We start from the raw sequence: 26,516 nt of genomic DNA, 5'->3' as shown, positions 1-26,516 counted from the left end.
ACTTCTTCCCTGTCTTTGAAGTCATTTCTTGGCAACAACAATTACGTTTTTAAATAAAAAACAGAAGTTAAAAGTGACTACAGCCTGGGGTAAGCACTGCGAAAGCCTGCAGCTGCCTGGAGGAGCACTTCAAAAGAACATAATATAAAAAGTAAAAAGTTTATTCATAAAATACAGTGTACTCTTTTAGAACTTTTTTTTGGATGAACCAGTCTGAACATGAAGCACACAATAGCACACTTTTCTAATAAAGTCAGTACAGTACGTCAGTAGTAATACAGTACACAGCTATTGCCCTAAGACAGCCACAATTAAATTGTCTTGCTTTAGGTACTCTATGTGGAGAGGTATCTTACTACAGTCCTAGGAGGGGTGCAGTTTACTTCTGGCAGCACACAGTGGAAATGGAGCTCATTTCTGCCCTTCCGCTTTTCCCCATCCACTTTTTGCTCCTCACAGGATCTAAATCCATGTTTCAGGTAGTCCTAATGGACTGCTGGTTTTGGGGCCTTACTCCCCTGTGTGGTGGGATTAGGATAGGTCATACTGTAGCCCACCATGTTGACCAAATTAAAAATTAATAACTTGTGATGAGATCCATGCTGAATTTTCTCTCTTCATATAAAATATGAAGAATGTTAAAATGTACAAGTTTATTTCTCCTGAAGTGCTAGACAGGTCATTCAACTGGTTTTAAAGATTTATGCTTTCCAGTGTGTGTATACATTTCAAAAACAGACTCTTTTTTTGATGGCTTAGTAAGTTTGATTTTTTTCCCCATTTTTCTTTTTTTATTTACTTTTTTAGAAAAGTCTGCCGGCATTGAGACAATCTTTATTGAATAGCCAACATTCGGTTTTGCAAGGACAGCCATCTCAGCAGCCGCTTCAACAAACCAAGCTGTCACAAGTTATACCTCAACCTGCCTCTGGAAGTATTTCCTCTAATGTCACAACTCAGACAGTAGGAATAAGGCAACCAAACAGCATTTGCACATTTGTGTCAAATACAGTTCAGCCTCCTCAGGTTAAACTAGTACAGTCAAATCAGAGTTCTCAACTGGTAGGTACTAAAACATAAAGAACAACTTCTAAATAGGTTGAATAGTGGTTTTAAAGTTACTCTTTATTTCTGTTATTACATTCTAATTTGGAAATACTTCTGTTTTTCATTATCTTGTCTTTCTGCTATAGTATGTTAGGTACTGATCCTACAAAGATTTATGCACATACTCACCTTTACCAGGGCCAGCTCCAGGCACCAGCCCAACAAGCAGGTGCTTGGGGCGGCCATGGGGAAGGGACAGCATGTCCGGGTTTTCGGCAGCAATTTGGGGGCGGGTCCTTGTCGGAGCGAAGGACCAGCCACTGAATTGTGGCCGAAGACTGAAGCGGTGGCGGTAGAGCTGCAGATCGCGATTGCAGCCTTCTTTTTTTCTTTTCTTTTTTTTTTTTTCTTTTTTTGACTGCTTGAGGTGGCACAAACCATGGAGCTGGCCCTGACCATTATGTACTGTGAGTATTCCTATTAATTTTAATGGAAGTACTGACACTGTATAACGCTAAGGATGTGCATAAGTCTTTGCAGGATCAGGGCTTTCATTTCTGGGACATAAAGATTTTTATATAGTTGCAGTGGATACTTACCTAATTACAGCAGTACAAGAGAGCTAGCTTTTTAAGACTTACAGGACTCACAGGAAGAATTAAGATTTTAAAGATGATCATATGATCATGCAATCAGTGTTAAGTTATTCTGCTTTGATTAGATTTTAATTTGATTTAAAATGAATAAGGGAGGGTCCCTTTTTAAACTCTTCTGTACATTTTTAATTAGAAAACTATGGAAAAGAAAATAATTTTACTGTAACAATCAGCTTGGTCTAGTCAGAATACCAAAATGTTATTCCCCACTCTTGCTTACACTGAATAATATCCTACTACATGCACACAGCCCCATTGATTTCAATGGGACTGCTCATGTAGTAAAGTTCTACTCACTGTGGAGTGGTACCATTGGGCCCATGGTATATAGCATATATAGCCTTGTATATGTATTTTTTCAGTTTTTTCAAAAGCCTAAGCCTAATGATATGGCAGTCCATTCTTGTCTGTCTTAACTACTTTTGTGAAATGGTTCTTTGTTTGCAGTTCACATGTATATGTGAGTATAGTACACAACTTTGGTTTAAAAATTAGGATGAGCAAATTTGAACATATTATTTTAAGCTGATGGAATTCTGCTTTATCAGGATTCTAAAATGCAAGTGTAACAGCTTTGCCAGAACTTGTTAGTCACATTACTGTTCTTTGAACTAGTAGACTTAGGAAAGGAAATAAATAGTTGGGGGAAAAAATCTATTTTAAATGTTTAACTTTAAATAGTTTATTTAATTAAAAAGTAACAATGTACATTTTTTAAATACCCATTTGAGCTGCATGTCATTTGGACAGTACATATGCTTCTTAAAACAGTTTAATCATTAACTTTTAAAATCTAAAATAATTATTTTATAGTAGGAGTAGCAAAGTCATAGGAGAACAGTTGTAATGAACTATATGAACTTTTTGAGATGCTAAGATACTTGACCTTATCTTTTATAGTAAACATGAGACATGTGGATGTGATCTTGAATCTGGACTTGGCTGCTGTTGCTCCTCTCTTTTAACTGTGCAAATTATCTCCTCTCTAATAAGGAAAACCTTTTCCGGAATATTGTATTATTTAGAACAGAATGGTACAGAGTAGCAATATGAATGCCTGCTCAGTCATCTGTTAACTTATTTTGAACATACAACTTCATTTCCAAACTAACGTATCATAGCTGACAACTTAAAAAGTGGCATGTTTTAAGCACCGGTTGGATGGGCCATGCCATATGACAGTTCTGTATTGTGAATTGGTAAAATGACTGTTCTTAGGAACGTGTTTTAATCCATTTGGAGAAATGAAATAACTGCTGTAGTCTCATGAAGTAGCAATAGTTGCAGAGGCAGAAGGTTGCATCTTGACTTGCCAGAAAAAGTGTGTTTTAAGGACTACTACAGGATGGAAATACATTTAGAAAACATACAGAAAAGTTTAATTATATAAAGAAGAGCTTTATATAAATCTATACTACTGTGTCTGTTGCTTATTAGTAGTCTGGCTGATTGAACTGAACCTCAGGTTAACCAAAGCCCTGCTCTATCGCCTAGATTGTGCTAAATTGGTTAAGTCAGCATCTGACAAAAATCATTGTACTAGGTTATCTGAGTTACCACAACAACCACTGTTCCAATTACAGGCAGACACTGAGGTATCTTCAATACAACTGTGTGGTAACTATTAGAAATATTGACCTTTTAATGGTGAACATTGTGCATTCTTCAAAGTAGTCTGTGTTCCCTAAACCCAGAGCACAACAAGGACCCTTGGCCAGATTGCCCAAGACAGACCGACAGAGGAAGATTACAGCTGGCCTGCCTCAAGCTGACCAATGCTTAGGGAGAAAGCTGGCTGGGCTTCAGATTCTCTAGACTTGGAGCTTACCGAAGAGAATTTCAAGTGGCTTTGCAGACTGTCCAGCTGAAGGGGGCAGAACTAATGGAGTATAGCCTCTTTAGAGCCAGCCTGTCTACAGAGTCATTCAGTGCCTTCTAAAATTAGGGGCGCCTGTCTACTAGCCCCCTCTCTTGATTTTTCTGAATTTTACCAAGGAGTAAAAGTTTGAGGTGTTTCTGAAACCTTTGGACGCTAATGGTTGTAATATATAGCTATTCTATAATATAGGTATTTCAGGGTTCCCCAGCCTCACTCAGTCTCACATCCTGCATTGAGGCAGTAGACTTTTCTAAAGTCCTGCATTAGCAAAACTCTCATTCTGTGGAAGTCTTTGGTCAAACTCCCATTAGCTTCAGTGCCAGCAAGATTATGCCAATGCTGAGCAACCTTGAAAGTCCCACGCAGAACCAGCTGAGTTTGTTGTTTTAAAGTATTTTGTGAATTTTCCCTTAAATTGAAGTTGCATCAAAATAATAAGAAAACAGTTTTCTTGTTTTCTCCTTTAAGAAAGAGATACGGAACAAAAATTTTGTGCATAATCAAGATGTTGCTGCACAGCTGAAGTGATATTGGTAGCACCATTTTAGATGTGTGAGGGGGTGCTTCAGTATAAATTTTCATCTGTGGGACCATGTACAGTTATGGTGCATGAATGTAGAAATCAATAGGAGATGAAGAAAACTTCAAATTTAAAATTGTATGATGCCTCTGATAGATCAAAGAGGAGATAATGATAATCTTTTGACTAAGTGGGTATTCACCCACGAAAGCTCATGTTTCAAAACGTCTGTTAGTCTATAAGGTGCCACAGGATTCTTTGCTGCTTTTACAGATCCAGACTAACACGGCTACCCCTCTGATACTTAACGCCTTTGTAAAGCACCTTGAGATCTGCAGGTGAAAGACTGAGGTGGCAGTATTAATTCCTGCTTGCTGAGAAAGCTGGATGGAATCTTTGATTAAGTTTTCCTTTCGATACTGAAAAAATATTGATGAATGACTAATGTGATGAGCCAAAAAACTATTTATATACCTACATACTTGATCTGGGTTTGAGTAAACTGCAAATACTTTGGGACTGGAACTGTGTATTCATGTATGTGGACAGTACTTAGCACATTATGGGTACTACAGGTAACAAATAGTGATAGAACTGTGAAACCAAACAAGGGCAGTTTTTCATATTTGTTGACCCTATTGAAGCTGTATGTAACATATCTAGTGGTGATAATCCAGCTGTGTGTTGCATTGTATGTATTGTGTTTCTCAGGTTAGATTGAGAGATCAGTGCTATCAATACCATCCTTTTTTGCTATTGGACAACTTGGCTGTAGAATAAATTTTTCCTTTCAGTTTTGATTCATTTGGGTGTAGGCATATGATTCATATTCACTTGCTATCTTAGATATGGACTTGCTGATAGAATAGCTGATAAAAGAGGAAACACTGCAATATGATAAGAAAGGGCTTGAAGAAGTATAGTCAGTTCTAGAGGTTGGATGGCAAACCTGAAGGTCTCTAGTGGCAGTAGGAATGTTAGCTTTCAGACGGCCTTTTGTAAAAAATCTGAGTGTAAATACAAAGAACTATAAATGTATAACCCACATACCTCCTGGATGAGGTGCTCTGTCCCATCTAGTGGCACCGAGACCACTTATAGAGACAGAGATTAATGAGCCTGCTCTACAGCCTTAGCCAACAGCCATATGGCTTTTAGCTCATGCAGTAGAGGCTCATGCGCTAAGCTCCAGAGGTCCCAGATTCAATCTCACCTGCTGACAAACCAGGGTTTGTCGGTGTTATAAATGTAATGCTTGTGTTCGGAGTTCTTGGTTAGGAAATGTGTGTTTATGAAAACAGTGCATGTTGTCCAAAAGGGATAACTAGAACTCACTGGCAGAGGTGGATTAGGGATTTGTGAGGCCCTTGGTCAGAACGAGTGGGGGGCTCCTCCCCACCCGTTCCACCTGCAGTCCCCCCTCACACACACCCCTGCGCTCCTGATGGGGAAAGGTACGGGGGCCTCACCCACCTGCCCGGTGCTCTGGGCAGGGAGCAGAGTTGGGGTGTGGGGGCTTCCCCTGCCCACCTGGCGCTCCTGCTGGGGAGCAGAGTGAGCGTGCGGGGGCTTCTCCTGCTTCCTGGCAGGCACACCAGGCAGGAGTGCCCATTTTTCCGGGGCCCCCCAATTGGCTGGGGCATCTGGACATGGGCTCCATTGGCCCAGTGGCTAATCCACCACTGCTTATCGGAAAAGTATTTGCTCTGAAATATTTCTTAACCGTTATACCAGCCTTGGAAATGCTGCTAAGTCAGTGAAATAATGTGAAATTAGAAGTAAAATAAAATGGCAGACCATGAATACCTGATAATATGGGATTTTACCCCTTTCCCCCCACACTACTGAAATCTTTGGTTTTGGGTCTTTAATGTTGAGCTGGTGGATTCTGACTGCATTTTGGAGATTCAGTGGACATCACTCTCTTCTACTTTTTGTTTGGAAGACAGCTGGGATTGATCATTAGGTGTCTACTGGTTTAAAGGAAGTTCACTGAAGGCGATAAAAAACTGGCTTGTATTAATGAACAAATGCGTATAGGTCCTGTCAATGAACTAAAATGAGTGTATAATAAGTTTGAAATGCAAATAATCAGTGAACAGTAGATATTTAAAAGGCATTAATTCAGAAAGATACCCAGACATGACAGTGGACTGGAAATTTGACACATATTTGCAATGTAAGCCAGTGGCAAAAAGGCAGATGTGAATTTGGTGCTATATTATGGACCATTGGGGTGGCCTTTATCAACCAATGGTGGCACTTCTCTAAAAATACAACGTTCAGTTTTGGGTACCTGAATATGTAAAAAAAAAAAATAATTTTAATAGAATTCAGAAAATTACAAAAATGGTGATTAAGGGACAGATTTAAGAGGAAAGATTAAGAGAATTAAAGAAATATATCTTGGTCAAACAATGACTAAAGGGGAGTATGAAAAACGTTTACAAATATTTTAAGGGCTTAAACATTAAAGTAGGGTGATGAATTATTTAGAGTGATCCCAAGGAGTATAAATAGGAATAAAGGGATAAAATTAAGCAAAGTAGAATTTAGGCTGAATGTAAGGGAGAAAATCCTTACCGTAAGATCTGTTGTTAGATTGTGGAATAGTCTCCCAAAGGAAGTGATGAAACTCCTGTTACTTGAAACATTTAAAAGTAGACTAGAGAATCTTACAGTAAGTGGGAGAGGACTTACATGACCTAATAGTTTGTGGGGTTTTTTTTTTTTTTCATTCTGACTTCGCTGATTTTTTGAAAGCGTATATCCAGCAACACAGTATTGGTTAAGGTGGAGAAAAAGAAGCTTTTACCAGAAGATGCTGTCTGATTTTTTTTTTAATTTTATTTTTTTATTAATGTGAGGGGAGAAAACACAATTGCATATGCAATTTTACAAGCATCATTTTTAGGCAAGTTGTAAAAATGTGGCCCTGGATAGCAACATTAATGTTATGTATGAAATCTAAACCCACAAAAGCAAGATAGAAGCGAGTTAATGCTGCCAGATTACATGATAGCTAAGGTTTGATATGACATTTATCTTCAGGAGTGAGTAGACTGATAAATCACAAGTGGCATAGCCACAAGTGAGTTAGCAAGTGTTTACTCATGAGTGAAGATAAATGTCATATCAGACCATAGCCAATCTGTACTGTGTGCATATACAAGTTAAGAACTTTTTTATTTCTTCCACAATATTTTCTCACTTAATTGTGAGAAAAAAAGAAAAATTATCAAGCAGAGACTATTGTATTCAGAATTGTATCATTTCCAGTGTGTTTATTTCCTATACTGTTGCCTTTATTGCTACATTTTGCATGTAATTATGTGAAAACTTTGTTAGTTCAGCATGTTCAGTGTGCTGGCTGAGATGTTTCTGTGTAAGACTTGTTTTAATGCACAAAGGACTGGACTGTAACTTTACATCCCAGGCCAACTAAGGGGCCAGCATATAGCTGTGTTGACACAAGAGGTTGTACTATGCCCACTCCCTGCCCACCTGCTTGGGAGGGGGAGTAGCAGCCTGCTATTAGATGCTCTTTGCCACATGTAGGCTATGCAGATAGTATGGACAGGGTGTTATGGGGTTCCTTTCGTTTACATAATTTTGATTTATTATTTAAATTTGGCGATACTTTTTATTTTCACTTATTTTTTTCTGCTTTCCACCCCAGTATATTTACCCTCTTTTTACACTCCCTATCTTACTTGAAAGTTTTCATAGAGAACTGTCTGTTCTCTGGACCCTCTTCTCCACTCCTGTTGTCCTTGTTGTCCCACACCCTTTCTCTTTCTATTAAGCCACTATCAATAACTGCCTTGTCTTTGGTATCAAACCACGTCAGCTGTTTAAAATCTGTCATTTTACATCTTTTCAGAGGAGAGTAGAATGTATCAGGAAATGAAGATAGGTATTGATGTCATAGAGAGGAGAAGTTTACCTGCTATCACCAAAATAAAACTTAGTTTGAAAGAATATTGTGAGCATGGTGACTAGAGAGAGGTGTAATTGAGAAAATTAGCCTTTTTTGTCTTTTAGATCAGAGTACCCTATGACATTGTGGACTATTGTCTTCCTGCCTATTAAAACACACTTGTTCTATGTCTAGTGGTAATTTCTCCTCTGCATCAAGATGCATTCAGTTCTCCTTTCTCTTAATATTTTCAGTTACCAAGCTCCTCTTTTTCTTCTAGAGCACGTTTTTCTACCTTGAAGTTTTGCGGATGCTCTGATGATAATTGTGTTTAATGGCTCTTCCCTATTCACTCATTGCCTGTCTTGGTTCATCCAAATGCTTTTAAGGTAGAAGTGTTTCTCTTGGGCAAAAGGAGCATTCCCAAATACATGCAGCTGCTCTGTCTCCCAACTTAATAGAGACCTCCTTTTTTCTCTTCTGTGTCCATAAGTGTAGCTCCTTCCTTTTTCATTGAACTGTCTTGTTCCCTCCCACCTTTCCTGTTTTTGCAAGTTGGCTTCCCCACCTCTGTAACATTGCTTGTGTACGCAGTTATGATGACTCCTCATCCATGCATGTCTTTGTCTCCTCTCAGATTGACTATGGCCTCCCACTTCTCCAAATTCCAGCATGTACGGAATGCTGCTGCCTGTCTTCTCTCACGTACAAAGAATCACGACCACACATCATGCCCATCCTTATACTCCTCCAGTGGCTCCTCATTAATTTCAGGCACAATTGAGAATTGCCCCTTTTGTTTTAAAAACTCCATGGTGCTACTTTAGCCTACCCCACCAACCATGTTTCACTCAGTTCCCCTTCACACTCCCTCTGCTTAACTAGTCCCAATCTCCTTCCCTTTTCCCATAATTTCACTGCTTATGATGCAGGAACCTTTTGTTCAATTTCTGGTGATGGAAACTTTTCCTTTATCTTCCTACCTCCATTCCTTCTCACTCTGTTTTCAAAACTAAATTTGAAAACATAATTTCTCATTTTCACTGTATTTTATAATCCTGCAAAATCCCTTTTTAAATCCAGGATTTGGCCTGTATAGTTGTAAGATGTTCTGGGGTACAGTTCATAAGAATAATGCTGATGAGCCAAACAAAGATGCATTATTTCCTGTTTGCTCTGTGTAACATATTAAATTAGGTTGCAATCTGAATTGTAGTACAGTCATCCTGCAGGAAATGTTATTGATTTTGTTTGAGAGAGAGAGAGAGAAAAACTACTTCCGCTTTAAAGGATGGTAATGATACAGCCATGACTGTGAAGGTTGTATGAGTTGTGATATCTTCAGGACCCTGAGTTGTCTGTGTAGCTTTATCTTCAACCAGTCATGGCTGTGTCATTACCATCCTTTAAAGTGGAGGTTGTCCCCCTCCCCTTCCCCCTCCCCCCTACAAAATCATTAAACTTTTCTTGCAGTTTTTTTAATTTATTTATGGATTTCGTCTTCCTCTGAGAAAGCCACGTGTACTGGACAGTCTAGTGTTCTACATCTGTGCTTTTCTGTTCCTGATATTATGAACATGTATTTTGATATCATTGAGATGTGACCCTTGCAGATTTTGTTTTTCTTTTTTTATTTATAAGGGATCAAGTTGCAAGGTTCTTATCTCGTTCTGACTTATTGAAATTCTCAATTAAGGGCAGTAGGCTTTGCCCCAAGATTAATTGAAGCAATAAAATTCTATGATTTTAAAAATAAATGATACAAGGTAAAAGATTACACAGTGACTATAAATAGTCCCTGTTTCCCATTTTTGCATGTGTGACTGCAAGTCTTGTGTAATCATTTGAGATTTAACTTTTGATATTTATTAAAAATGCAGAAGTGTACTAACAAAAATAGTAAAAAAGGGAAAAGTCTATGGGGCTGTAGATGAACACCACTGAAACTAGTGATCAATATGAAGATTTCCTAAAATGTTTTTCCTTCTTAGTAAAATTGTATTTAAAAAAAAACCCCAGAGCTTTATTTTTGATCTCACACCTATGAAATACAATATTTTTGGATCAAGAAAATGACTTTTTTGCCAAACAATATTTATGGTTATTCTTTTTCAAAAGCATACTGCTGACATGTGAGAGAGTGTGTGTGTGTGTATACATATACACACACTCCCACAAAATCACATACATTACAGAAATATGACTTTTGTCACCAGCTGGCTGTGGTTTAGAGACCCACATGCTTAAATTAGTAATTATATATGTAAATATATATATTTACACGTGGTGTGTGTTTGTATATAGAGTATAATATAAGTATACTTTTTTTCAATAATAGCAGATTATCCAGTCAACATCTGCTCAAACTGTGAAACGAAACCCTGCTTGCCAGACTACCCAGATTAGGATGCCAGTGGTAATAACTCAGACCATTAGACCTCAAGGTATGGGTTTAAATGTTCTAGTGAGTTTATGTTACATTTGTATGAATTTAATTGTAATTTTATTACAAAGTAGTAGCATGGGGAAAACTGAGCGTTGACATTGGCAGGCTTGACATTACCTTTTACATTTTCCTGGCTGAAAATGCATGTTTTCACGATATAATTTTGACCTATTTTTCTGACTGATATAGCTAACTGTTCTATAACTACTAATTTAAGGCTACATCCTGAATTGCCCAGGTTGCACTTAGCAGTTTCGAATGAAGTGAGGGGTTTGGCTTTTACTGTTTTATGGTATGACCTTTTCCCCTGATGTGGGAAAGACTTTCTTCACTTTTCTGATGCAGCCATAAGAATGCTTTGGTTTAATCTCCCTGCTTTATCTCTCACCCTTGAGGCCACACATTGTAGCCATTGTCTTTCCAGCTGCAGAGGACCAGGTAGGACATTTGAGAAACTTTTCAGCTAAATGCCTTTCATCTGCTGCCAGAGTCACTTTTTTGTGTTGCCAGAGACTGAGTGCTGAATGCAGCATGCCTAGCCACTGACAGTCTGGGGTGCAAGAGGCTAGGTATGGAACCAGGATGCTCCATACAGCTGTGCAAAAATAAATTAATGGACTGGCTTGTTCTCTCCTCCTTATTCTCCCTAGAGGTTCTTGTGTGTATTTCCCAGCACCCCTTTATTACTTGCCATCTTTAACCTTGTTTTTCTTTACAGTTGTCAAATATCTTTTTGGATGCAGGCAGTTAGATAACCGAGTATTTGTAATGGTATACAGAGCTTGTCATCTTAAGGTCTTCAGTCTGAATCCAGTCTAGATTGGGAATGTCTAAAATCATTATTGTCTATCTGGTGAATAATTTGGTCTCTCCTGTTGCCCATGGACAAGTATATACATCCTAAACCCGCCATTACAATTAGCACCATTTGACACTCTGACTGGCCATTCACTTCAGAGAGGCCAAGGGTTGCCTGGACATGGAGACTGATCTATCTTTTCATGCTTGGGACTGCTTTCTCCAGTCAGGGTTGAAGTCAGTTTACTTCTTAAAAGAAGTATTGGATTGACAGCACTGACACTAAGGATATGTTCTCACGACCCACCAGATCGGTGGGTAGTGCTCTTATCAGGGATCGATTTGTCACATCTCATCTAGACGCAATAAATTGATCCCCGAATGCACTTCCCGTTGACTTCGGAACTCCACCAGGGTGAGAGGTGGAAGCAGAGTCAACGGGGGAGCTGCGGCCATCGATCCCATGCCATGAGGATGGGAGGTAAGTCGATCTAAGATGTGTCGACTTCAGCTACGCTATTCTCATAGCTGAAGTTGCGTATCTTAGATTGATCCCCCCCAGTGTAGACCAGGCCTAAGATCCTAATTTTATTAACACAAAAATTGTTTACTATGTAATGAGAGTGCAAGCTTTCACACTCGGAATCCTGATTGGTGTACCTTAATGTGCAAAGGTTAATTTGATTCCTTTGCCCATTCAGTGCTTGACCTCTGTGCTGAGAATGCCAACAGTGGTGCTAATGGTGATGGAAGTTTGCATGATGTGGACATCTCTCTGTTAAACTATGGCTAAAAAGCACATTTATTTCATGTAGCCCATTGATTGGCCATGAGGTGGTAACAGGTGGTATTCACAATCTTGCCTAAAGATTCTTAGCGTAATTCTTAGCATTTATATAAAGCTTTACACATTCAAAGCATTTAGAAACATTAATTCTTAAAACTCCCCTAAATGAGATGAGTATTATCATCTCTGTTTACAGGCTTGTTTGCATGCAAGTTATACTGCTTTAACTATCTCAGTATAGTTAAAACAGTACAACCCCCTAATGTGAACACAGTTATGATTGTGTCTTACACAGTATAATGCATTCCCCTCTCCATACAGGAATAGGTATAGCAGGACAGAGAACCTTTATCCTAGTATAATGAGGTTTGTGCTGCTTTAACTTTATTGGTATAGTTAAAGCAGTACAACTTTTCAGTGTAGGCAGACTGTCAGGTATCTTTATAGTTGTATAACTCTGTCCACATGAGGGGCTGTACCGGTATAACTGTTTAAGTAAAAATTCACACCCCTTATTGAAGTAATTACACCAGTACAAAAACAGTGTAAACCAGGCCATGCAGCTGGGGAAACTGAGCTAGCGGGGTGTAAAGTAGCTTGGCAAAGGCCACACAGTGAATCGTTGGCAGAGCCAGGATTAGAACTAGGCACCTACTGACAGCTAATCTCAGGCTCATTCCTCCAAACCCTGCTGCCTATACTTAAACCTGTGACCTAATGGTGAAAGACTCAGTATGTCATTATCAGTCTCTTGAGGTATCCAGTCCAACAGCTGATTTTAATTTACAAATGTTACTGCAAATTGTGTTGGGCTGCCTTAATAAACAAAGAGATCATTATCAAGGTTTCTATCTTTGCTTTGGGCCTTGCAACAACAAAGTATGCAACCTAGGAAATTGTTGCTTATATACATACAGTAGCTGTTAAAAATAGAAAAGGAGGTATACATCATCCCAGATTTAAAACCTCATACTTAATTACATTCTGTCAGATCCAGCTGAGAAAATTCATATTCATAGGGTGAAGGCAAGTGGAATTTAATTCTCTATATACAGTTTAGATATGACAGTTTGTATATGTTTAGGTTGCTTTCAGGAAACTAAAGGATTGACTACTGCATTGCTGTACTTTCTTGTAATATTCTTGGATCAAAGTTTAGCATCCATTGAAAAATCAAACTATTGATGCTAATTAATTCTGGATGAACATTACTACTATTTCATTACTTTATTTTTAACACTATACACTAAATCTATTAGACCTTGCCAGCGCCATTGCAGCTTTTTTATTATTAATGCCCCTTTGAGTCTCCAAAACAGAAATAGCACATGCTGACCTATGTTAATTTTTCTTCTATTTCATTCATTATCCCATGCTTTCCAGTTCACTCAATAAAAAGTGTTCTAATTAGTTTACTTGAAATAGATACATGAGTTGACCAGCTAAAGGATTGATGCTATTTGTGTCATCTCATGGATCTTCAGTACGTCACAGTACATGTTCATTCCCTGGGTCTAGAAACTGATGGCCTAAATCTTACTGTGGATTTTCCAAGATTGAGGCTTCATACAGAGGTTTCTGTAATACACAGTAGACTGAGGGATTGAACAAAAACCGTCAAATAAATTTTGTCTTGAGAGCTCAGACTGAAGTTGAACAAAGATCTTAGAATTAAAAAAAAAATGCTGTCCTCAGTCAAGGCAAACCCTTTTGTTACAGAAAAGCATACGTTGTTAAATAATTTATTAGTTCAGCTAATCATGCTTTAGTTTTTAGGGCTTATGAAACAAAAAAATAATATAAATCACAAAAATTCATGAAAGCATGCCCACTTGCAGATAATAAATGAGTCATAAGACTACTGCAAGAAGGTCTTTCAGATAATTTTGAAGGTGTCTCAAGGTCTTCTTTACATGTGTATGTAACTCATTAATAGTAATTGAGATTTGTAAGCATGAAAAGGGAAGAATTTATCAATTCAGAAGACCTTAATTTTTAATATCTTATACATGCCTAAAAAGGGCTTGCACTGAAGAACGATAAAGAGAATCAGACTACCTATAGCCCGAATAGATGTGACTAATAAAGTATATAAGCAGTAAACTAAAGTATCACTTAAAAATGTAAAAATTCCACTTGATCAAAACTTTTTAATTCAAGCCCTGGTATAATGTTTCCTTGCATTGATCATCCAGAGCTCTATTGCTTTGTGGTAATTTTTATTGCTAATTAGTAACAGAAAATTGTTATATGTTTTGGTTGGAATTTTCTAAAACACTGATGGGAATTAGATGACCAATTCCTGTTAACTTTCAATGGGGAACTGCGTGCACCTAGGCCCATTTGAAAATCTTTACTTTGATTGATATAACCATGTATTTGAAAGTATTTTTTCATAGTATAGATACAGAAGTGAACTGCTTACAAAATATTTTTTAAATGAGAAAAGTGTAGGGCTTTAAATAGGATTTTATTTCAAATTTTACATATTTTTATGTACTGTGTAAAACAGTAACTCAGATTGTTTTTTTAACTTTGAAAATGTGTGGTTGTTCATTGTAAGAAAGTAAACCATTATATAGGAAAAAAGAAAATATATTTTACTTTTCAAAGACAAAATACTACAGTATTATTGAATATCTTTAAACATGATTTTTACCAAAACTCTTAGATGGTACCTCTCGCTTATCCTTTAAAATAAATTATTTCAGTTCCTGTTTGCTTATTCTGTGCAGATTATGTAGAAGAGTAGCTTACTGGTAGTTGCAAACATATTTATTGCCATTATATTAATAATATAATAAATATATTAATTAGTCAGCTATGAATAATAGTTTGCAGTGTTAGAATCTTTAATTTTTTCACAAGTAAATGTTGAAAAAAAGTTAATATTCATCTTTATTTATTAAATTGTTCTCTCTTCTTCAGTAATGGAACCTTTAAAAATAACAACTTGCTTTTGTTTGCAATTTAGAGACAGTTAAATTTAGTTCCTGGACAGAAGGTTCTTTGATGTAAATTGTCTAAGACGGCTCATAATAACATTGCTTGGTGTTTTTCAGGCACAGTAGGGAAGGCACCAACAATACAAGCCAGCCAAAGTCCTGGGGGCTTTGGTGTTCAGGTCTCTGCAAATCAGAAAAACAAGCTGAATGACCCTGGAGGTGGATCTTTCAGGTAAAAACAAAAAACAACAACCCCCTTCCTCACACACACAATTTAAAATGGGCTTAACACCAGAGGGCAGTATTTTATAATAATTCCTAGATTTCCCATGCACTTTGATTGGATGGCAATCTGCTTATTTAGTTCAACTTCTTTTTAAAAAAGGAAAGATGCCAGAGTTTTTCCCCCAATGCAGATTTTAAAAAATATTTAATAAACCTTACAAATCAGTTTTGTGAATATGATTTTTTTTTTTAGTAAAGGAAGCTATATAGATGAGGTTTTCATAAGTGTGCAATACTGTTATTTTTATTAATCAGATTTTAACACTCATATGAAATGTACCTTGTTGAGATGATCCTAACTGTGACAGCAAGACATACTGTATGTGGATAGGCTTGTGCAGACCAGCTGCAGGTATGAAGCCTAGGGAAAACTCTGTTCTTTTGAACTGATGAGAGAAACTTCATTGCCTTATTTGCTGTTGATGTGATTTGTTTGCGTGGCACAACTTGGGGCATTCTTTGAGTTCCTGTAGTGGTCAGGAGCTGCAGAAATTCAGCCCAGTAGCAGGGTTTACTGAGCTGTTATGCCTGTTATTGTGAATACCCTTCAAACTTCTATAAATATTATTGTACATTATGTATTTTGAACATTTTTAATACTTGTAGTGGAAAGCTAAGGTTATATTTGCTGTTTTTATCTCCCTCCCACCTTCATTTTAATTTTGTTTAATGGATGTAAGTGCATTTTAATTCCTTTTAAAATATTGCCCTTTTTTCCTATTTATTTGCTAAAATGGGAAAGTATTCTTAGACTGTCACATTCTTCCTTTAGGATACTTACTTTGATCTGACCTCATCAAACCAGTAATTAATTGACGAGCTTAGACTTTTACAGGTAGAGTTAAAGAGAATTCGTGGGACGTTGTGAAATATCTCTGCTCTGAGGCATGTCAGCATTGCAGCTAATAGCAGTAGTACTTAGTATTAATGTAGAAGCAAAATCATTCAATTTTTTATTTTCCAATGCACTTGCCTCCCACTGAGTATTTAAATGATTTAAAATGTATGTTGGGTTCAATTGTACTGTCTTAATAAATATTTTTTGTATTAGTAAGCAACATAGGCATTTATTCTTCGTTAGCATGGCTTTCAATTTTACATACACCAAAAGGGACAGCATTTTTTTTTTACTGGAGGTTGTAAATTGTGCCAGGATTGATTCTTTCATTCACTTAGTTTATACGTGGAATATATTAGATTAGTTGGAATTGTTAATTTTCCCTAGGGGAGAAGCAAATGCTCAAGGCACTGATTGATAAATCAATAAATCTTTAGTGAGTTTGGTAAATAAGCTGTCAAGAGTGTATGTCATTTTTCCTCTAGAGAATAAATTTTAGTCAGAATGAATGTGTTTATTTTCTTGCATTGTTTTCTTGTTCAAAATAGTAAGACACAATGCTGAATTTAAATAAATCCACAAAATTGCAAGGATTTATTAAACAGTAGTAGAGATCGAGTTTTTTCTTGATATCTTAACAAAGAATTCTGTTGTTTGCATATTTGCATTTCAACCCCTAACCTCTCCTGAGGACAAATAGATGTCTGACTATTAAGCCTAAAGGCACAGAGCTGGAAATCTGTATTAATCCTCTGAATGCTGACTAGTTTTCCTCAACATTCCCAGCGTGTGTGAAGAATGTGTTTGTAGCCAGAAGGCAAACTGGCATCTAAGCAGAGCAAAAATTTTGAAAAATAGTTGTGTTATGTATAAATTCATTTTACCCTCGGTGCTTTATTATTGCAATTTTGTTTCATTATTTCATACTCTTTCTTTAAAATAACTTACTTTAGTTTTTTAGTCTTATGGGCAAAGGGTTGGTCACTAGTAATAGACGTGTGAACTTTATTTTTCTAGACATTTTCTTTTTATCATGTAAACACTAAGTCTATCATATCTTGCTGAACTATTTTTCCCAATATAAAATGTTATTTACTGAAGTGAATGTGAAGGATTTATACGTGCGAGGCACATATGAACTGAGGGTTTCACAAATGGTAGCTTAGCCTTCAATATTGACAATAATTAGTATGGTAAAAGTTAGATTCACGGTGCATTGTGGAGTGATGGTTAGTGCTCTGTAGTTAAGATGGAAGCTAGTTTCCCTTCATAAACCCAGTTGTCAATCCCCTAACTTCCCCAAAATAAAACCCACATAACTTCATATATTGTTTTATCTTGGGGTAAAAACTCATCCTGGCTAAAATTTGTCAGGGAAAAATGTGAAGTACCCCTTTCATGTGTATGGTTTTGTTACCTGTGATGATACCTAAAGATGAACATTATTGCCATAGGCAGGCGCCAATCTTGTTTAGGGGCCTTCAGGCACTACTATAATACCAAAAATATAATAGTATTTCCCAAGTATTGCTTTCCATAATCAGGGAGGAGAGACAAACACAAGTCTCCTGGAAATCCACAAGGGGCCTCACCATTGTGATCTAATCTGCTACCGGGGTTCTCAAACTGGGTGTTCGGACCTCTCAGGGGGTCATGAGGTTATTACATGGAGGGGTCATGAGCTGTCAGCCTCAACCCCAAACCCTGCTTTGCCTCCAGCATTTATAATGGTGTTAAATATATTAAAAAGTGTTTTTAATTTATGCTCGGGGATCTCACTCAGAGGCTTGCTATGTGAAAGGGGCACCAGTACAAAAGTTTGAGAACCACTGTGCTATGCTAATCTGCCAATACAACAATCCTGGGAAGTATATATTAAATTCTTTGATAGTTGGATTTATAAATTGAGATGATAAATGGCTAACTCTAATGACAAGTGTTTGGAGATGCAATAGTGACTCCATAGTTGAGATTGCATTTACGTTTGCACATTGAGCATGGTTTACATTGTTTCTTTGCATAAGCATAGTGAATAATATAGTGTAACCTCCCCAAATTTACAGCACTTACTCTATGAGTACAGAATTAATTTTCTGAAAATCTGATTTTTTTTCTCTTCTTTATGTATGTTGGGAGGGATAATATTGTTGAATTGAAAGTTAGTGTGTTAGACAGAGTATTAATGTTTTTGAATGGTTGAGTATCATAATGGCAGGGTGGGCCTGAAAGTATGCCTTTACTTTGTTTTACTGGCTCTTAGGTGTTTGTGGTGTGAAGAAATATTCCAGAGCAATATCAAACCTAAGTTAACCAAGTATTTGTGAGAATAACTGTATTAAGACTCGACTTAACATTGATTTCTGTGGCACACTACTCCTCGCCCCATCACAACTTGACATGCGTCTGTTTGTTCATTGACTATGGTTCCTTATCCAGTTTTCAAATCAGATGAATTCATTGTCTATATCCAAGCTATCATGAATTATGTTGTAAATAATTATTTGAGGGACAGGTCTGAGTGGAAAGAATAACGCTTGATTGGATAGATATATTGTAATTAAATTAGGGCTGTCAATCGCAGTTAACTCACACGATTAATTCAAAAAAATTAATCAAGTTAAAAAATTGTGATTAATTGCACAGTTAAGCAATAGAATACCAATTGAAATTTATTAAATATTTTGGATGTTTTTCTACATTTTCAAATATATTGATTTCAGTTACATCACAGAATACAAAGTATACAGTGCTCATTTTATATTACTTTTGATTTCAAATATTTGCACTGTAAAAATGACAAACAAAAGAAATAGTATTTTTCAGTTCACCTCATACAAGTACTGTATTGCAATCTCTTTATCATGAAAGTGCAATTTACAAATGTAGATTTTTGTTGTTGTTACATAATTGCACTCCATAACAAAACAATGTAAAACTTTAGAGCCAATATGTTCACTCAGTCCTACTCCTTGTTCAGACAATTGCTAAGAGAAACAAGTTTGTTTCCTTTATGGGAGATAACGCTAACTGCTTCTTATTTACATTGTCACCTGAAAGTGAAAAGAGGTATTTGCATGGCACGTTTGTAGCTGGCATTGCATGGTATTTACGTGCCAGCTATGCTAAACATTGATATGCCTCTTCATGCTTCAACCGCTATTACAGAGGACATGCTTCCATGCTGATGATGCTTGTTAAAAAAAAATGCGTTAAATTAAATTTCTCACTGAACTCCTTGGAGGAGAACAGTATGTCTCCTGCTCCATGGTTTAACCCACATTCTGTAATATATTTTGTGTTATGGTAGTCTCGGATGACGACCCAGCATATATTGTTTGATTTAAGAATACTTTCACTGCAGATTTGACAAAACACAAAGAAGATTCCAATATCAGATTTCTAAAAATAGCTGCAGCACTCGAACCAAGGTTTAAAAATCTGAAGTGCTGTCCAAAATCTGAGAGGGACGAGGTGTGGAGCACGCTTTCAGAAGTCTTAAAAGATCAACACTCTGATACAGAAACTGCAGAACCCAAACCACCAAAAAAGAAAATCAGCCTTCTGTTGGTGGCATCTGACTCAGATGATGAAAATGAACATGCGTCAGTCCACACTGCTTTGGATAGTTGTCGAACAGAATCTGTCATCAGCATGGACGCATGTCCTCTGGAATGGTGGTTGATGCATGAAGAGACATATGAATCTTTAGTGTATCTGGCACATAAATACCTTGCGATGCTGGCTACAACAGTGCTATGGTGAACACCCATTCTCACTTTCAGGTGACTTTGTAAACAAGAAGCGGGCAGCATTGTCTCCTGAAAATATAAAAAAAACTTGTTTGTCTGAGCAATTGGCTGAACAAGAAATAGGTGGACTTGTGGACTGAATGGACTTGAAAGGCCTTAAAGTTTTACATTGTTTTACTTTTGAATGAAGTTATATTTTTGTACATAATTCTGCCTTTGTAAGTTGCACTTTTGTGATAGAGATTGCATTACAATATTTGTTATTAGGTGAGTTGAAAAATACTATTTGGTTTTTTACAGTGCAAGTATTTGTAATAGAAAATAAATATAAAGTGAGCACTGTACACTTTGTATTCTGTGTCGTAATTGAAACCAATATATTTGAAAATGTAGAAGACATCCAAAAATATTTAAATAAATGGTATTCTATTATTGTTTAACAGCGCAATTAATTTATTTTAGTTAACTGCGATTAATCGACAGCCCTAATCTCTAAAAAATGTTCTTCACCATTTCAGACATTTTGAGATGTTGGTATTGTATACCCTGCTTTTTTCCTTTATGTAAAATAATTTAAAGCAGGATTATGGTAACTTTACTCACAATGGGTACCTTGCTCCACAAATAGTTCCAGTGAGTACAACAGGACTAATTGAGGATTAAGGTTCTACGAGAAGTTTATAAAGTATTCATAAATCTGGCCATTAATATTTTTGCACAAACTTTTTTTGGTTTTTATCTCAGTTTTTAGATAACTTTGGTAGTTTTGTCTGTTTCAAACGTGAAGTGATTACATTTCATGGCAGAATTTTGAAAACTTAGTCTTCTCTGAAAACCATATAATCTAGTTAAAACAAGTTCAGTGCATCCTGTTTCTCTGTAAATTAAATCTTGAAACTTGAATCTTGAAAACCTGAAATCATTCTGATTTAAAATTATAGGGCAATGATTAAAAAATCTTATTTGCTGATGATGATTGTGGTCGCACATTAGCCTTTTAGGTGAATTTTAACTTCCTATTTTTTTCACAGACAGTTATTTTACAGTTTTTTGAACTGCACAAAAGTATGTGGTGGTAGATTTTTTTTGTTTTTTAGCTCTCCATTCCATTTTCAGATTTACTCCTTTTCCCATCCACCTCACGTACGTTTAATAATTAAAAAAAAGGAATGTTAAGGGACTGGGACTGTAATAGGGTAATCAGTGATCCAGCCCCGAGTAAAGTGTGATTAAAAGCCATCATCTGGCTGATCTCATTCATTATAGAAGACAGACCCGCCAGATTTAAAACAAAGAAACTGCTGTGACTGGCTATGGGGAATACTGCCAATGTAGATTTGTTTTATTTGAGATGGGATAGATAGGTATAGTGGTTATCTAGGTTCACCTCCCTTTTCCAAAGGCCCCATATTGTTCTGAGCTATATTTCAGAGCTGGCTGTATGTGACCTCTGAACCTCATCTACACCACTCCTGGTGCTACCAGAGTAATGTATTGTGGAACCTATGCCTATAAAGCGAGAATAAGATTCCCCTGAAACTCTGAGCTCACTTTTAATGTTGGAGGCCAACACCTGTGGTGTACTGCCATTGGTCCATGAACCTTTAAAATAAGAAAGTCAGTGTTAATAGTTGCACGTTCACAAGTAGACTTCATCAAAAGCTAGTTTAGACTTACGTTGGAATGGCCAAAGACACAACATCTGAATCCTTCCCCAACTAAAGCCGTTGGCCTCCAACATTGTCACAAATCTTTTAATATTTAAAATAATATGGAGGGAAAATATATGTAAAAACAAAACTCTGTTTACTCTCTCTAATTTAATATTTTAGAAATAAAAGATCAATTTTATAATTGAAATAAGACACTCCAAACTGGGTGATGTAGTGGCATATTGGCATAGTCAAGTAATTGAATCAGTCTCCTAGGACCTATCAATATTCTGCTGCAAATTGCAAAGCGTCTTGTCCTGTTCAGTTAGTTAAAATGGATGCCATCAATGATTTTACACTCAAAATTGTACATGACTTAAAACTTTTGATGTAGGGCTTCCAGATTCTCTGCTTTTCCAAAGAGCTATTTCAAGCTAGATACATGTACAATTTATTTCACATTCCAAAATAGAAAGTTGTAAATATGTGTCGTAACTCCAGTTCTAGTACCAATATTTTAGTACTTTCTCCAAAATAGATGTGTAACTCACTGGCAAAGTATGTGGCATGTCCACCACTACAAGTTAGTCCATATGGAGAGTAACACTATAGCCTGTTCCCACCAGCATATACTCCACACAGTTCAAGTGGAATAGGTATGTGCTATGTATCTGAAGGTTTTGGGTTCAAATCCTGCTGAGAAGTATGAGAAAAAGTGTAAGTGATAACGTATTTAAAGACTGTATCATGCACAAAGAGGCTGGCTACATGACACTGGCTCTCCTCTCTGTTTCCACATAATCATTAAAATTACATTAAGACAACTACATATATATATTACTTTCCTTCTTAATTTCATTTTTTCATGTAAGCAATGCTATAATTGCACCAGTGTTTCCTACATGAATGGAGGAAAGGTGGTTTGTGTGATTACATGTGGGAGGGAAAATGGTCCATGAGATCATCTCTCTGTTAAGATGTAGACAACATTATGAGCTTGAGGGGAAAAACCAGTCCTACACTAATAAATAACACACACAATATTGTGAGGCTGCTTCCAATACCCTAAGAACTGTACAATACAACAAAAGTGGGAATCATCAGCTACTGTGCTATGTTGTACCTTTAGAGCACAGTGTGATGTGCAAAGGAACCTATAGGGGAATAGATAGTAACTATCAATCTAACCTACCACAGGATGGCATCTTTGTTCCATAGAATTACTACTGAAAACCTAATGATCTGGAGTGAAAAGTTGACTTTTATAGGAAACAGTTGAGAAACAAGGTTTGCAAGTTTTTTGTCATTTCTTCTTAGAGTATCCAAAACCACTCTACCCTCCATTCTATAATTCTTCAAAATAAAAAAAAAGAATGGGGGGGGAGGAGGAATGACAGACTACCGTTAGACTGGAAGAGTCAAATCACCAATTACTATTACAATTTGCTTTTTCTACCTTTCCTGTAATATTTTATTTTCTGCACAACTATTGATAAATAATTAGCAAGTGAGATGCAAGAAAATTATTCTATCCACAGGTTCTCCTGATGTATTAAACTATTAGTGCTACTGAAATGCTCTAGATAATATCATTGGAACCCCTCCAGAAAAAAAATAGTTTATTGCCACTAATTGATGCCTATTTTATTTTGTTTATAATATATGGACTCTAATCTTTTATTCAGAATTTGTATACTTTTAAAAAAAATATTAGGTGGCAAAAGTATCATGCAGAAGAAGGGGAAAGAGTTGAGTGCATCTCTAGAAGATTAAATATAAATATAAAGGATAAACTTTTTAATGTAAACTTAGCATTCCACTTTTTTGTGATGTTTATACATCATCCCTGCAACTTGACAGAGAGGATTTAAGGCAGTGAATGTTTTCAGCAGTACAGTGACTCATGGTGGCATTAGAAAGAGCAATAAGAATTTATTTTTAAATTGGTGCGATAAGACCACATTGTTTTTTACAAACAGAAAATAATGACTCACCCCTCTTTTTTGTAGCTTTACAATAACTATATCTAAGGAGCTTTGCTTTTTTTTTTTTCTTTTTTCTTTTTGGTAGCCCGGGGGTGGGGGGGCACGAATCACCATGATAATTAGTAAAGAGAAAATAGTTTAGCATTGAAATAGTGATGAGTAATACTGTACTTGGTAGGGTCTGTGATCTGGCTGTAAAAATTGTCACATGTTCATGATTCAAATCGACTTTGATAGAACTGTTTTGTCCAAATATATATATGAGTTCCATTTATGCATATTTACATAATTGTCGAATGTTAGTGCAAGAAGTAATCAGTTATGGTGATGATCCCTTTGTATAATATATATAGTTGTACTTTTTAAATTTTTACAGCAAATAGGTTATCTTTTCCCTCAACTATTTATATTGATGTTTTGGGTTAATAATTTTCTCATGGATCACAGGCATAGATAATAATGCTGACATTATACATAAATTTCCAGTTACATTGCCATTTTAAAGCCAGTGTTACTATTAGACTATGGTTTAGGGATTTAAACCTGTCTCATAAGTGAATAAAGTTCTCTACCCTTTACTCAGATAGTGTATGGAGATTTCTTTTTGTGCTTTTGCCCTTGACTCACTTTCCTCAAATCCTAATGAGCACCATCTCGCAAAAAGATTCCACATCCACAGTCTTGTCCCTCCCGAGGAAAAAAATAATCTTGTCCTTTGCCTGTGCGATTTTCACCAGCGGCAATAGATTGATAAGGATTATAAGATATGGAGTGCTCCAGTGGGCTTCATTTCAGCAGCAGAGATCATAGCCTTTCTTCAGGGCCATGGATGATTTTGCTGTATGGCCAGCAGGGTGATGGATCCCCTTGATCTGTGCACTCTGGTGTCAGCCGCCACCATGCACATCTTACTTCATTATCCCCCTGCTTGTGCACGGGGCATCAAGCCAAATGGAATCACATACACTCAGAAGGCAATTCTGTTGTATGTGTTGCCGTCGTATAACCTGCCGTGTTATGCAGTTCAGTGAGACAAATATAGTCTGATGGTGGATTCCTAGCCAAAGACTGAACTGCAGTCCAGTGGCAAAGAAATGAGCTGCTAGTTTCAGTTCATTTCTCGGTGGGAAAGTGTGCACATCAGTCTTTATATTTGACTGTTTCAGAAGAGAAAACAAAGATCAAGTGTGAATGGTGAAGTGTGTCCACCAGAGCAGGGTTAAAGAACACTGATGGAGCATAGAGTTTGTGGAACATTACTCTGCTGTTACTCAGGCCATATCTGTTTTGAGGATAAATGGGATTTTTTCAGTCGTTAGGGTATCTCATACCTTTCACGAGCACTACGTTCAATAAAGTGAAGTAAAAGATTTTTTGTAAAATGAATTACTGTATGTTGTGAGGTTTATTTGACTGTATTATTAAGACTGGTGTCTTTAGACTTTTTCACTGCAAAATTCACATGTAGATTTTACTTTTTTCCAGTAAATTGTACATTTAAAAACTTCAGCATTTTTGAGTTTTGCTGTTACAGCATCTTCAAAAGCTACCCTAAAGAAAGAAAGTTTATCAGGGGCTCTGTTAGGACTCAAATAATGTAAAAAAATAGATTTTTACTTATTGTTAAAGCATAGTAAGGTAAATAGTTCAGTTCGTGCTTACTATTGTGAGGCAGGTGGAAGGAGAAACATGGATAGAACACTAAAGAAAGAAGAAATGAGCATTCCCAAAGGTTAATGGGAAAGGGATGTTACTTACAATTATGTTTTGTCTTGAAAATTCTGCCAATTATTTTGTGATAAATGTTAAAGCTATGGTAATCGTACAAAATAGCATTTGTAGAGGGCAATGTTAAAACCATTGCACAGTTTACTTTGGTGTTAGTGTTCAATTAAATTTCAGTACATGGCTAATCAAGACGCACAACAAACATTTCAGTCAAATATAGTAATACTTCTAACTTACCTTTTTATATAAATGTAATGTTCCTTATCTATTTATACATATATTTTTTTCAAACCTTGCAGTTGTTTTCACTATCCAGTTTAAAAATTCCAGTTGTCTGAATAGAGAGAGTCAATCTTAGGGCTTTTAAGTCATTACCAGTAAAACTTTTTTGGCTTCTTAAGGTTCAAGAACAAAATTTGTTTACCTGTGTGTCATATTATGAACTTTTGTTGGAAATGGAGAATACTTTCTCTATTTTTATGTTAGAATGAATATTTGATGGAGGTGAAACTGCCTCTCAGAGACCAAATGCTGGAATCACAGGCTGCAAATGTGAAAATGCTAAAGGTACTTGTAGCTTTCCAAATTTTTCTATACAGATGTGTATACCATAGGTCCTGGTTGAAGTGAATGCGATGACATTGGCTGTATGTCTGTGTAGAAGTTGACATAATGTAAGTTTTGCTGCAAGATGCTTGCAAAATCCCATGTTTATCATAATGGTTTGGGAACACACCGATAACGGTGTCAGCATTTATTGTGTTTGCATTTTGCTTGTTAGAGACTCTGTGGGCTTGTTCTACATATACAGGGTGTTGTACAGAGTGTAAATGCAATAGTTCAGAGCCATTTCTGTAAGAATGACTCTAAGTCTTTTTCTTCCTCACTGCATTCCAGATTGTTATTAGTATCCTGTATGGCATCTTTGTAAGTTAGTGCTTTGTTTTCATTAACTACACAACCAGCTTTGTAGTATCATAAGCACCTTTGTTTTAGCTCTAATTGGAGGTTTGAGCCTCCAGCCTATTTGTTCTAGATTCACTTATTCTCCATACCAGTTTATCTAACCATGTGTTCATGTTTGTGATTATCTTCACATGGTCCAATATTCAGCTAAGCTCATATAGCTTGGCCAGAAATGGATCTTCAGTCTCATGTGATCTAGTTTTAGCTTCTCTGAAGTGGTGCCAGTTCCATCACAGGTATTAAGGTTTTTACACTAAAAATTTTGGTATGTGGTTTGTTTCCTTTTTTTTTTTTCAGCATTTTTGTGAGATTTGTT

General features: G+C 36.5%; 1 protein-coding gene across 2 annotated transcripts in view; it reads left to right on the top strand.

Moving 5' to 3' along the window:
- The window catches only part of LOC115660293 (transcription initiation factor TFIID subunit 4-like), a 197,726-nt gene that overhangs the window by 32,336 nt on the left and 138,874 nt on the right, over positions 1-26,516 (top strand). The window contains exons 7-9 of one of the 2 annotated variants that reach the window (XM_030581550.1): positions 808-1,062; positions 10,363-10,465; positions 15,115-15,229. In XM_030581550.1, coding sequence (XP_030437410.1) covers positions 808-1,062; positions 10,363-10,465; positions 15,115-15,229 — 473 coding nt within the window. Of the gene's footprint in view, positions 1-807; positions 1,063-10,359; positions 10,466-15,114; positions 15,230-26,516 lie in introns of both variants that reach the window. The other variant, XM_030581549.1, reaches the window with a different exon arrangement.

Source organism: Gopherus evgoodei, chromosome 12 (assembly GCF_007399415.2).
Source record: "Gopherus evgoodei ecotype Sinaloan lineage chromosome 12, rGopEvg1_v1.p, whole genome shotgun sequence".
Lineage (NCBI taxonomy): Eukaryota > Metazoa > Chordata > Testudines > Testudinidae > Gopherus > Gopherus evgoodei.
The sequence above is the reverse complement of the archived record's forward strand: the minus strand, read 5'-3'. Positions and strand labels throughout refer to the sequence as shown.